This window comes from Micropterus dolomieu, linkage group LG11, assembly GCF_021292245.1.
Source record: "Micropterus dolomieu isolate WLL.071019.BEF.003 ecotype Adirondacks linkage group LG11, ASM2129224v1, whole genome shotgun sequence".
Lineage (NCBI taxonomy): Eukaryota > Metazoa > Chordata > Actinopteri > Centrarchiformes > Centrarchidae > Micropterus > Micropterus dolomieu.
The window spans coordinates 13,905,807-13,918,067 of record NC_060160.1 but is presented as its reverse complement, the minus strand read 5'-3'; the positions used below and the strand labels follow the sequence as shown (position 1 = coordinate 13,918,067).

General features: G+C 39.4%; 1 protein-coding gene across 1 annotated transcript in view; it reads right to left on the bottom strand.

Annotated features, from left to right (window-relative positions):
- Window positions 1–7,972: 7,972 nt before the first annotated feature.
- The window catches only part of LOC123978703 (protein delta homolog 1), a 9,597-nt gene continuing 5,308 nt past the window's right edge, over window positions 7,973–12,261 (bottom strand). The window contains exon 7 of the mRNA XM_046062124.1: window positions 7,973–8,813. Coding sequence (XP_045918080.1) covers window positions 8,024–8,813 — 790 coding nt within the window. The 3' untranslated portion in view covers window positions 7,973–8,023. The remainder of the gene's footprint in view (window positions 8,814–12,261) is intronic.

Genomic DNA, 12,261 nt, shown 5'->3' with positions numbered 1-12,261 from the left:
CATTGCAGGCCTCTTGCATTATTTTAGTTTGCATGCAAGGTGGGTTTGTCTTTTTTATTTTTTGCAATAACAGCATGCTGTGCATAGATATTACAGTAATTTGGTATCTTTAAGTAAGAAGACAAAAGGATGAATGTTCAATTTCCTGCACAGTAAAGCATCACAGGCCTCTCATGGATTCCTCCAGAAATCCCCTTTCTGAAGTTCAGTTTCTGAAATTGGTGTGGAGAAGCAGTAAATATGAAATCGCTTTGACAAAGAGAAGATCTCCCAAAATCTCCAAACAGAAATATTTGTTTTTTTTAAACAGCAGCAATTATTGCATTATGTTAATACATATTCTTGCAGATTCACAATTAAAACCAGCTTATTCTTCACAGGAAGAGAAACAGAAATCTTCAAACTTACAATTTTTCCAAGAGCATTGTCTATTTTTGGCAGAGGTTTTTAATTTGACATTGTTTTTCTCAACTTAATTGATTTTTGTTTTCTTAGTCAGAGGCCATTTTCACACAGTAAATGTAAAAGTAAAATGTTTTTCTAAACTCAACTATATCCTGCAAACACGTTTAGTCTCTGCAAGCAGGATGAAATATTGTGTGTCTATTTAGTGGTCAGGCACATTTAACACTGTATAGATTGTGATTATAGGTGCTTGGTTAATACTGCGGCGAAAAAGCCGTACTTTGTTCTCCACAGCCCCTTCCTAAGCTTTTGACCTGTCACAATTAAATGAGGATAATCAAACTTGATCCTATTATACTGAGGGATTATAATGGTCTAAACACACAAATGTTTTCAGGGCTTAGCACACCGATCCCAGAGCAGAAAACAGTGTTAGGAGTGAAGGCATTTAACTGTCTGCAGAATCCCCTTGGGTAACGCACTTACATACTGAAATATTTTCTCTCTGTAGTAATTTAATGCTGAATTATTGCTTGAGCACGAACACGCGCTAAATACCATGAACATCATCAACATGTTGATTTTTTTAGTTTTCCTGGAAAAGGATTTTATTCAGCTTTGTAGTCTACACCATCTAAAACTGAAGGAAAGTCCCTTCAGAGGCTTCAGATATGATTCACAACGAAATAAAGACAACAGGAGCCAATGCCTCAGATACAGATGACTCAGGAAACCAGATAATAACGCAACCTGTATTTGGAGCAACATCTTGTCAGGTGCTTTGGTCCCCTGTGTCTCCAGTGTTCACAGTGGCATTATTCATAGTCAACCGTGGAATATAAAACTGTTACCTCAAGCAAGGAGGCAGTCACAACTTGGAAATGAACCGCTGTAGACACAGCACAACAGGGTTTTAGAAACTCAAATGTAGTGACAACACAAGGATGCTCATTGTTGTTGAAGTGGGTAATTTTACCAGAAATCAGTGCGTATGAATCCCAGCTTTGAAACTACTTTGAGTCTGCTATAAATATCACTTGATGTTTGAAATTAGTGTCTGTAATAACATTGGCTGAAATGAGAGAGAGCTTTTGTTACGGGTCAAGAAAACAGGATCTGTTTCTCTTCAGATCTGAGACGTGGCAGCAAAATAGATCCCGTCCTTCCAGTTTTCATTCCCTGGCCATCAGCAGCAGAGTGAGAAGTCTCGACTTCTGCAGCCAATTCAAAGTACAAGGTAGATTGATTTATCATTTTACAACACAGGGTTGTATAATGAGATGAAGTTGTAACCACAAAGTGCAACCATTATATATAAAAATATATGCAGTAGGTGGATGGATAAATAAGAAGTGGCAGAAATAAAACTATTTTACATGGTGCAGTGCTGAGGATGAATTTAGGAGTCTGACAGCCTGGGGGAAAGAAGCTGCTCTGAAGTCTGGTGGTACGACAGCGGATACCCATCTGTACATTGTGCCAGACGGCAGCAGTGTGAACAGGCTGTGGCTGGGGTGGGCTCTGTCTTTTAGTTTCCTTTAGGCTCTGTGCAGGGACCTCACCTCACCGATATCATGCGCTCATTCCAAATTAGTCACTGACTCATTATGTCCACATGAGGAGATATGTTGCTGAACAACAGAGCAGCACACGACTTTGGCACATTTACGTGCAGAGGCAAGTCAACAGCTTCTTCGGTATTTTAGTTTAAGATACAGACAATTCCAGTACCTGTGCCCTAAAGCAGTGGTTCCCAACCTAGATGCTGGGATCTCCTAAGGGGTCATAAGACTAGAGCTGAAACCTGGCTGAAACAAATTCATTGATTAGTCAGTCTACAGAAGATTAGTCATGAACAATTTTGATAGTCAATTGGTCATAGGTAAATTTTCAAGGACAAATTCCAGACATGTGCTAGTTCTGTCTTCTTAAATATGAGAATTTGCTGCTTTTCTCTTTTATAAATGACTGTAAATATCTTCGGAAATTTTAATTTGGAAACTGTTAGCCAAAGAAACGGCAGCAATTTGAAGACGCCACCTGAGGTTTTGGGTAAGCGTGATGGGCATTTTCACTTTTTTCTGTCATTTCTGTTACTATACTCTTCATCCAGAAGATAATCAATGGAAAAGCAGAAAGAAACGATGCTACACAAAATTATTTTTAAACAAAGATGTTTGTCTAATCTTTGCTTTTTTTCTTGTGAATTAATTGATAACTTGACCTCTTCTGGCCTCTAAATATTATTCTAATAAAACCGGGGGTGGGGGATCACCTTGGACCTGATAGATGATAGATATGCAATATGCAGTGGGTCACAAGTAGGCATTGCTTTACTTTAATAGTTCACGAGCCAACACTGTTTTGAAGCCACACCAACAGAAAAGAGAACATTATAAAAAATGTTGCTAGTAACTGCAGGGGGTTTACAGTGACCTTACTTTGCTCATCTGGAACACATTTAACACACAAACATACAGTATGAAATGTGGGGCTAACAGCTGACAGACGGAGTACCTGCCTAAATGAAATATGACTTTGCAGTGTGCGCGCCTGAAAAGAAACCCCTACTGGAATTCTTTGAATCTGTATTCTTTCCATGTGTGATTTTCCATGGATGTTGAGTTTCATCTGCCAGTGGAGAAGCAGACTGGAACAAAGGGTTAAGGGTCTTGGGCTACGGGGGTGCGGGATATTTAACTTTAGCTGTTCTGTTTTGTTTTATGACTTGGAGGAAGCAGAACGGGTCTGCTGAGGTGGGTTTTTTTTTTTTTTTAGCTTTCTCTGGTCAGCTTTGAAGGTGAGGGCCCCTCTCTCCCCAGGGTCATAACTCAACAAGTGAATGTCTGGTGGTGGGGAGCCGGGGGCCTCAGCACACAAAAAGGTTTCAGTTAAACCTGTGTGATTCAGGTTTAACATGTTAACATTTAACTTTGCTTTAAACAGTCTTCTTTATACTGGTATAAATAAACTCCTGAACCACAAAGACACATTTCAAAACTCAGGAGGCAGGTTTTAATACTGTGGCCTTTTTTCCAGGAATACAGACATGTTGTCGTGTTAGTGAATTGTAAGTGCTGTTATGCATGAAAGCTTATTCGGAGGCCTTGCAGCGTTGTTACAAGTATTGACTGAATTAGCTGCGGTTAAGAGGGTTTTATTGCCAAGTTGCCGCATCAAGAAAACATTGTAATCCATATGCAATCCATGCTGATTAACATTCAGTTTAATGTTAAACTCATTTTACTTATGTAACCGTTTCCAGATATTGAGAGCTACTGGACTGTCAGAGATTTTTAAGCCTAGTTTTTGTAGGTCATGGACATGCAGTTACACAGCAGGAGTCTCAGAGAAATGTACCAATAAAGTTCAGTCTGGAGTGAGAAATGGTTGGATGTAGTGCAGAAAAAAAAATCACTCAAACGGTGAACTATAATAGTACAGCAACAAAGTGGAAAATGATCTGTTACATGAGACAGGCAGCACCCATCCCTGACTCCCGTGATGGTCTTTATTGTTGCTCAGAAGACCAGTGAAATGGAAACCAGGAAATTAGCTGTTTGCTTTCACATTGTGACTGATATGCAGTATTGTTGTTTTTATACATGATATTGGTTTAAAATTACACAAAATAGAGATATTCAATACAACAATCGTGAAACTAGAGTTACGTTCTGGTATTTTAGTTATGTTATTAAATATTTATTTGTGTGTTAATTCCAGTTATGTAAAAACAGTCGATTACTCACAATTAACTCATAGTGTTTTCAGTGCAATGAATTTTTTCAGTTCATGCAGAAGTCTTGGCTACAGCCAGCCTTCGTCTGTATCCTTTCAGATGGATGACACCTTGTGGTCATACTCTGAGACTACATGATTTTTTTTCACACAGTTCCAGGTGCTGCATCACCTCCCAAAATGTGAGAGTGAAACACATTGCACAGAATAACCACTCCACTGCTCTCTAAGCACAGCAAAACTGCTGCCTTAAAGCAATTCAAAATATATTTATTTAAGCTTTACTGGCTTGGGAGAGTCATTGTTGCATACATCTGTCCACACAGGAATCCTACGCGTGGCACAAATATTTAATGTGTGTGCAGAGAATGGCCTTTTGTTAATTGCAATCACTGGCCAAGTTGAAATGAATTTGTTCCTTAATATATAAAGGAATTCACACAAAGAAAACAATGTTTTATAAACATATATAATACAAGTGCTACAGTTTTTCTGATAAGACATTAGTGCTTCAAAGGCACGTTTCTGTCCCAAAATGGCAGCCAGAAGAAACAGTTTTGAATATGTAGATTTTAAAGCCCCTGCACAGCCATAGTTCAGCCACACAGGTATTTTAATTAGGCCTCTCCTCAGGACAGTGTGGGTTCAGGTGTACTTGATTGACATCTTCCTCACCCGTCTCTTGGTTTTGCGGCACCTGTCAGGATGGGACAACTTACAACAGCAAGCATTAAGTTTCGGTCAGAGCTGATTTTGATTTTTTTGACATTCTGACATTAGCTTCTGTCGCTGCTCTTCTGCTGCTTTTAGTATTATTTTGCCATGTATATACAAACAGTATTTCTTGCATGAGATGTCATTCCCCTCCCTCTCTCAAACTGGCCCGACACTGGAGAACCTTGTCATTTCCCGTTTTAAGATTGAGTTCTGTGCAGAACGAAAGACATGGGTCAAGTCACGCCCTGACCTGTTTCACCCTGCTGGTCATAAAAATTACAGACTAAAAACTCCCAATCTGACCGTGCCTTTATCATTCTTATTAGTGCATAGTTTAGTGACTCCCAGTATAGCTTCACCCAGGTTACACCTGACTAGACATTTAATCTTCCGTATTAAATGTCTAGTCCTGAGTGAGTGTGCAGGGTGTTTAAGAATGCAGAGATCATAATGTGATGTTGTCAAACCTCAAGAAAAGACACACACAGCGAGGTGCAAACCACTCTGAGTTTCAGTACAAATCCATCTACACTAACACTCTCCAATTCTGTGCTTTATTCCCCTACATACAATGCACATGCTTGTCTATTCCAACGAAGGGTGCTCTGAACTATATTATACTGAAGATAAGACAGTCAAACATCTAATGAAGGTGTGCAGTATTTTAAAAAGATTTGTAGATTCAGCACTATTTGCAGCTGTTAACATCATTTGTATTTCCCACTTAGATTTTTGATTATTTACTTCCAGGCAATACAATTGTTTTATTTGAAAAACAAATAGGATGAACAGACTGTCTTGTAGGGAAAGATCGACAAGACGAAGTCCTCTGGTGATGTTTATAACTTTTACCACAAGGTGGAGACAGAGACTGCTACCTGAAACTGTCACACCATCTGAGACATGGGACGGTTCATGTTCAGTGAGTTGAGTGAGAAACGTATTAAGCATCACAGAGCAGAAGAGCAGATATTCCACTGACTTAAGATCAGGTGGTGCATCCACATGTGCACACTGTGAAACCTCTGGCATATTCGACCTTGGCAACTGATCTAGTCTTAATCTGCTTGTTGTATCAGCTCATTGCAGATATAGACTTAATATAAATCTGACAGACAAAATAAGATGGTGGATTTATTTATTTTATTAAATGCAATGAACAGACTACAAAACATTATCTGTACTACAGCAAACCCAGACCGGAAAAAAATACTCATTAGAACGGCACAGTCACAGTTAACCGTCTAGAAGCCCCCGTGTAGGAATGCCACTTGTAAATCATAAAGATTTCACGTCCGCACAATGAAACACACAACCTAAAATGTATGTTATGCACAAGAAAAAGCCACTATCAGAGAAATTATGATAAACACAACCCACCACATTAACAGAATCTCCTTACAGGCTGAATGGGGGGCTGAAGGGGTCCTATTGTGAGAGGGAAGAGAAAAATCCCCCCACTCTACAACCACACTAATCCCTCAAATCTGCAGCTGATACGTTTTCAAATATTTTGCAATATTTTACATGCAATATGTTCTACATGTTTAACTTTATATTCACGGGGTGTGTTTTTATTGTTTTCCATACATTCGCTATTCTTGAAATCACTTTTCCCTCCATCAGGAGTGGGTGGCCACGTCATGCAGGATGAGACAAACCAGCTTCATTTAACAGATGTCACAGCATTGATTACGGGCATCGGAGATGCATGGTGCATGACCTGTGTAATTCACTGGCACAAACACTGGCAGTGAGAAGCATTGTTGAAAATCTAACAAAATCTCTGAGAAATTGCTAATGAGTTTGAGACTGATAGGTATACAGATTTGCATGGCATGGATACAAATAAATGACTATTGAAATAGAAAGTGGCATATCTTGAGTAACTGTGAAATATGTAAAATGTCTTAATAACATCTACGTATATAATTTTAACACCAACAACTAAAGTGATACATCTGCAGAGAGAGAAAAGAGAGGGTGGTAGTTTGAAAATGATCTAGCTCTGTAGAGATGACCTGCAGGATTTGAAAGTAGGCTACAGCTGTTTGGGCAGCATGTTGTAATGTCTAATTACACATTTTAACTGAACATACTGTACAAACTCACAGAATGTGTTTTTGCATTGATAAGAAAGTAGCAAATTCACAATATGCTGTATGGAGATGGTTAGGATGACTTCAGCTAACGATAAATTTAATTGTTTGTTAATCTGCGGATTAAGTCAGAAAATTGTGAAAAATGCCCGTTAAAATATCCCATAGGCTAAGGTGAACAATTTTGTTAGTAGTTTCGTTTTATTCAACCTGCAGTCCAAAACCCACAGATACTCGGTTTGCTATCGCATAAGACAAAGAAAAGCATCACATCCTCACATTTGAGAAGCTGACACCAAATACTATTTGGCATTTTTGCTTGAAAAATGACTAAAATGATGAATCTATTATCAAAATTTATGATCGTTGCAGCTCCAGTCATGGTTATGAAATCAGTACAATTTGATAACAAATTAAAAGGCAATGGCAACATAATTTCTCCTTTTACATTAACCCCATTATTGTATTACAAATCAATATGTAAGAAGGTGAAGCAGGGTTATGAAGTCAAAAATGGCCTTAAGAAATACAACACAATGACATCTTTTTAGCAGCCTTCAAGATGCTTTGTAGTTGAACATCTTTTATAATTGAATACATTTTTAATGGGTAGTTTTTCCAACAGTATGATTAAAATTATATTTACAATCCAGGGTCACAGTTGTCCACTTAGTCCAGTGAACTATACATTCAAATATACTCCAGTGTAGTCCAGCATGTCTGACTTTATTAACAGAACTGTACAACAGTCATAGTATTTCCTTCCTGCTATTTTTAGACATTCATGTTAACCCCTTAATGCCGATTGTCGCAAATTCGCATCACACCTCTCCCTTTCAGACTGCAGCTGAGATAGCTCATGTATTTCCCCAATACCTGTCTGCGCATATTCAATACATACCTGGGAACCTTTTGCAAGCACTGGTTTCTCGTTTATGCCTGTTGTCGCTAATTTGCAACATACATAATTTTTTTCTCTTTTTTTTTTTAATTGTAAATAAATTCAGGCATCAAGGGGTTAAACTCCTTCCAGAGGGAGAGGGGAATAGGGAGAGACGATTTAATCAGATGGAGGTGTAGTTTCTCCCAAAGCTGGTGAGTCTAATCTTCTCCGGCAGGATGATATTTACTGAGTGCTCCGGCTCTTCCTGGCTCGCGGCGCCGGCTTCTCTCAGTAGGTGTTCCCTTTGCTGCCGAACAAGCTGGCTGTACTTGGCGTTAGCCAGCCATGTCTCACAGCGGCCAAAAAACACAATGCCTGTTGTGCCCAGGATGACCAGGCAGGTGATCAGGGCCAGCATGCCGAAGCAGACGAGCTGACCATGGGTGACAAGGACACCGGAGGAGTGGACTGTCTCCTTTAGGGTGATCTTAAGCAGATCTCTCTCAGGCGGTCTGAGAAGCTTGTGGAAGGTGTGAGCAGGGAGGGAGTAGTGCTGCGGAGTCAGCGCGAACACTCTGTGGTCCACAGGCCTTGCGCCAACCGGCCTGGACCTGGCCTTCGGCTTGTGCTGCAGGGAACATGTGGGACCTGTAAACCATTTCTGGCAAACGCACCGGAAGGTTCCATCAGGTTGACCAACACACGTGCCACTATTGGCGCAGGGCCTGCCAGCGCAGGGAGAGAGGCTAGTGCTGTCATTACAAGTGAAACCAGTGAATCCGTGCGGACAGACACATGTGAAGGCCAGGCCATGATTTGTACAGTTGCCACCGTTGAGGCACGGGTTAGGCTGGCAGCTGTCAATGCTTATCTCACAGAAATCTCCAGAAAATCCAGGGGGACATATACAAGAAGAGTGTGCTGCTGAGCCATCGGTATCCATACAGGTGCCTCCGTTCTGACAAGGAGAGCTGAAGGACAGAGCAACACAATGTGAATAGACAGCAGGGGAAATAAGGCGTGTTATCTAGCGTGCAGCTTTACTACAGCATATTTTATCCTGTGGTTATAAAGCAGCCATCAGTGAAGCAGACACCAAGTGGACCCAGTCCTATTTTACAGGTATATTTCATGAAGTGGATGTTGATGGGATGCTTTCTAGTCCTAAATTCATAATGTGCAGAGTCCCTCAGGGGAGTGTCCTAGGGCCATTTAAAATTGTATATTAATGAGTTAAAATCTGCTCGCTTATGGGACCTTTTTTTCATCTAGATGGTACTGGATTGATTAATTCATATTAAGATTCACAAATAGAATCTTAGTCATGTTAGTAAGTTTTAAGTATCTTAACCTACATATTTAACTTAACCTATGTACATAAAAGTCAATGTAGTCTTGGTTTCACCAGTGACCATCAGCTGTCTCCGGTTTCCTCCCTACGCAGACTTTGTCGCTCTTTATACTGCCTCACCTGACTTCCTCCTTTGCTCTCGTCATAATTACTAATATTAATATAGGTCACCACCTAACAATAAACGTAAATAAGGGTTTGTTATAAGCTGTTGTTGCACAGATGGACATATTTTTTGGGGAGGATGGTCTGAATTTGTCAAGACTATATTTTTCACCAAGAAAGCAGTCAAAAGCAATTTGTTTTGTTGGGGGCACAAGTTCAATGCCACTTTAACTATGGTGCCACCCTCCGGTACAACAGTTCTCCCTGACTCATCAAAAGTTTCAGACTGCTTTAAATGAGCGTTGTACCCAAATTATCTCCATGCACACATGTGCATTGTAAAGAAACCACTTCCTTATTACTTTACCGACTTTTTAAAATTAATTTTGCCATGAGAGGAAGCTCTTCCAAGGCCTGTATATCCGTAAAGCAATAGCAGACAGAGAGGGTAAAGGGTTGTCAAACGATCTTTTTAAAATCTGTTTGATATGTTTTTAACATTGTTAAAGATTATTATCTTATTATCTTATTTTCTTTCTCCAATATAGGCTACAGTGAAAATAAGCATTTAGCTTTAGTGTGTTTTTTATCCTCAACAATTTTAATTGCATGTCAGGAGTAGGTGTTTGCAGTCTTTAATATTAGTGTACATAGACCACATATTGTGGTTATGTGATCATGTCACAAAATTCAGTTTTTTAGTGATTTCAAAGCTAATTGTAATTAAAACATAAAATAATTAGTTATTGATATTGTTTTTTTTACATGTGCCCAAAATGTTTAATGATATAGTCCCTAACAGAGGATCACAGTTCTTTACACTGAACATGAATTTAATTATTTTTTCATGGGATTTTTCATACATTTGCCATATTGTGATATATATCAATATGAGAGTAACATGGGACTGCAACTTATTTTCATTATCAAATATGCAGGCGATTAATTTATCGGTTAATTAATCACCCTTTTGGTCTATAAAATGTCAAATCTTTAAAAATGCCCATTAAGACCCAGGGTGACGTCATCACATTGCTCATTTTGTCCGAACAACATAGCCCAAAACCCAAAAATACTCAGTTTACTATATCATAAGACAGAGAAAAGCAGCATATCCTAACAATTAGGCTGTAAAACTACAAAATATTTGTCATTGTTGCTTTAAGCATTACTTAATTTTCTAAATAAACTGACTCAACTAATTAATTGACTTTCAAGTAATATCCTTATTAATCTTGTGATACTGATTTCAGTCATTTTGCCCTGAAAAAAAGCAGTTCATTTTCTGCAAATGAAAAATCTGTACCAGTAACAAGATGTAAAAGGAGTCTTAGCTTTGCCTCTGCAATAATGTCCCTGCGCCCACATGTTCAGCATATCTGATCAATGCAGCCATGCTTCACAAATTAAGTGCACTGATGTAAGTCTGGAATAAAATATAAAAAATCAACATCTCTAATAGGAGCTGGTGTAATTACACAAGTCCCTAACATTCTGTCTCTGCGAGTCAGAAGAATAATAGCTCTGGCATACTTTTTAGACATCTCTGGTGTCTCTTAGAGGAGCTGATTAATGAAACTTCATGCAGGCTTTTTTAATGGAGATGACTTACTAGCACAGCTCCACTCATCTCATTGTCAAAATTATAATAAGACTCAAATTATTATATTTTTGAGAGGAGGAGAGCTGTCATTTCACTGACACTGGGCTTAGTATGGCTATTGAATTCTAGGTGTGTTCATGTCAATAACAAGGCTGCCTGCCAGAGAATAAACATGTTGGGGGTCATTCTGGGGGTTGTGTCAGCTAGCTGTGTCCCCAGAGAGGCTCAAATGTATCTGATGGGCAGTAGGAGGATTCCTTCACAGATCAGCCCTGTCTGTAATTCGGCAGTGGAAAAGCAGACGATGAAGCAGTTTCTAGAGCTTAAAGGAATGATCCACTGTTTTTGTTGTGGACAGTCTTGGAAGAAAAGCAAAAATTAAAGATGTGGCTTTTGCTTAGAGTTATTACTTGCATCAGCGGTCTGTACAAGTGCTGTATTCAGAGATTCTGTCACACTTCAACTACGCGCCAATCCTGGCAAGATACTTTGAAGGACGCGACCCATGAAGGTGGGTCCTGCAGAGGACCTGAAGGCCTGGCTGAACCTGCTCCTTTCCCCCTCAAATGAGGACAAAACTAATGACGCGTTCAGGTGTTTCTCATCACCTCGCATAGTCAAACATTTCCAGAAATTTGCTCTGTAATGGCTTAAATAGTGTTAAATGTCAACCGTAAATGTGGCTCACTTGGTAATCTTGCAGTTTCATGATTAAATATTTTACGGTATGAGCTTCAGTGTTTCAATTTAACACAGAATGAAGAGGTGCTTCACGATGTACCTGGTTAAGGGTAAAAATGGTACAAACTATATAGCTGATGTATATCCGTATTGCTCTGCTGTAAAATACCCAGGTTCTTAACACAAATAAACAATGTAGTTTATACCTTGCTACTGTTGTTTGGATTCCTCAGTGCTTTCTTACAGTAATTGCTTCAGTTCATGTGGCATATTATCAGAGACTGCTGACTACCTGAAGGCAAATTCCTGGCAAATAGATTGAGTGTACACTCACCTAAAGGATTATTAGGAACACCATACTAATACTGTGTTTGACCCCCTTTCGCCTTCAGAACTGCCTTAATTCTACGTGGCATTGATTCAACAAGGTGCTGAAAGCATTCTTTAGAAATGTTGGCCCATATTGAGAGGATAGCATCTTGCAGTTGATGGAGATTTGTGGGATGCACATCCAGGGCACGAAGCTCCCGTTCCACCACATCCCAAAGATGCTCTATTGGGTTGAGATCTGGTGACTGTGGGGGCCATTTTAGTACAGTGAACTCATTGTCATGTTCAAGAAACCAATTTGAAATGATTCGAGCTTTGTGACATGGTGCGTTATCCTGCTGGAAGTAGC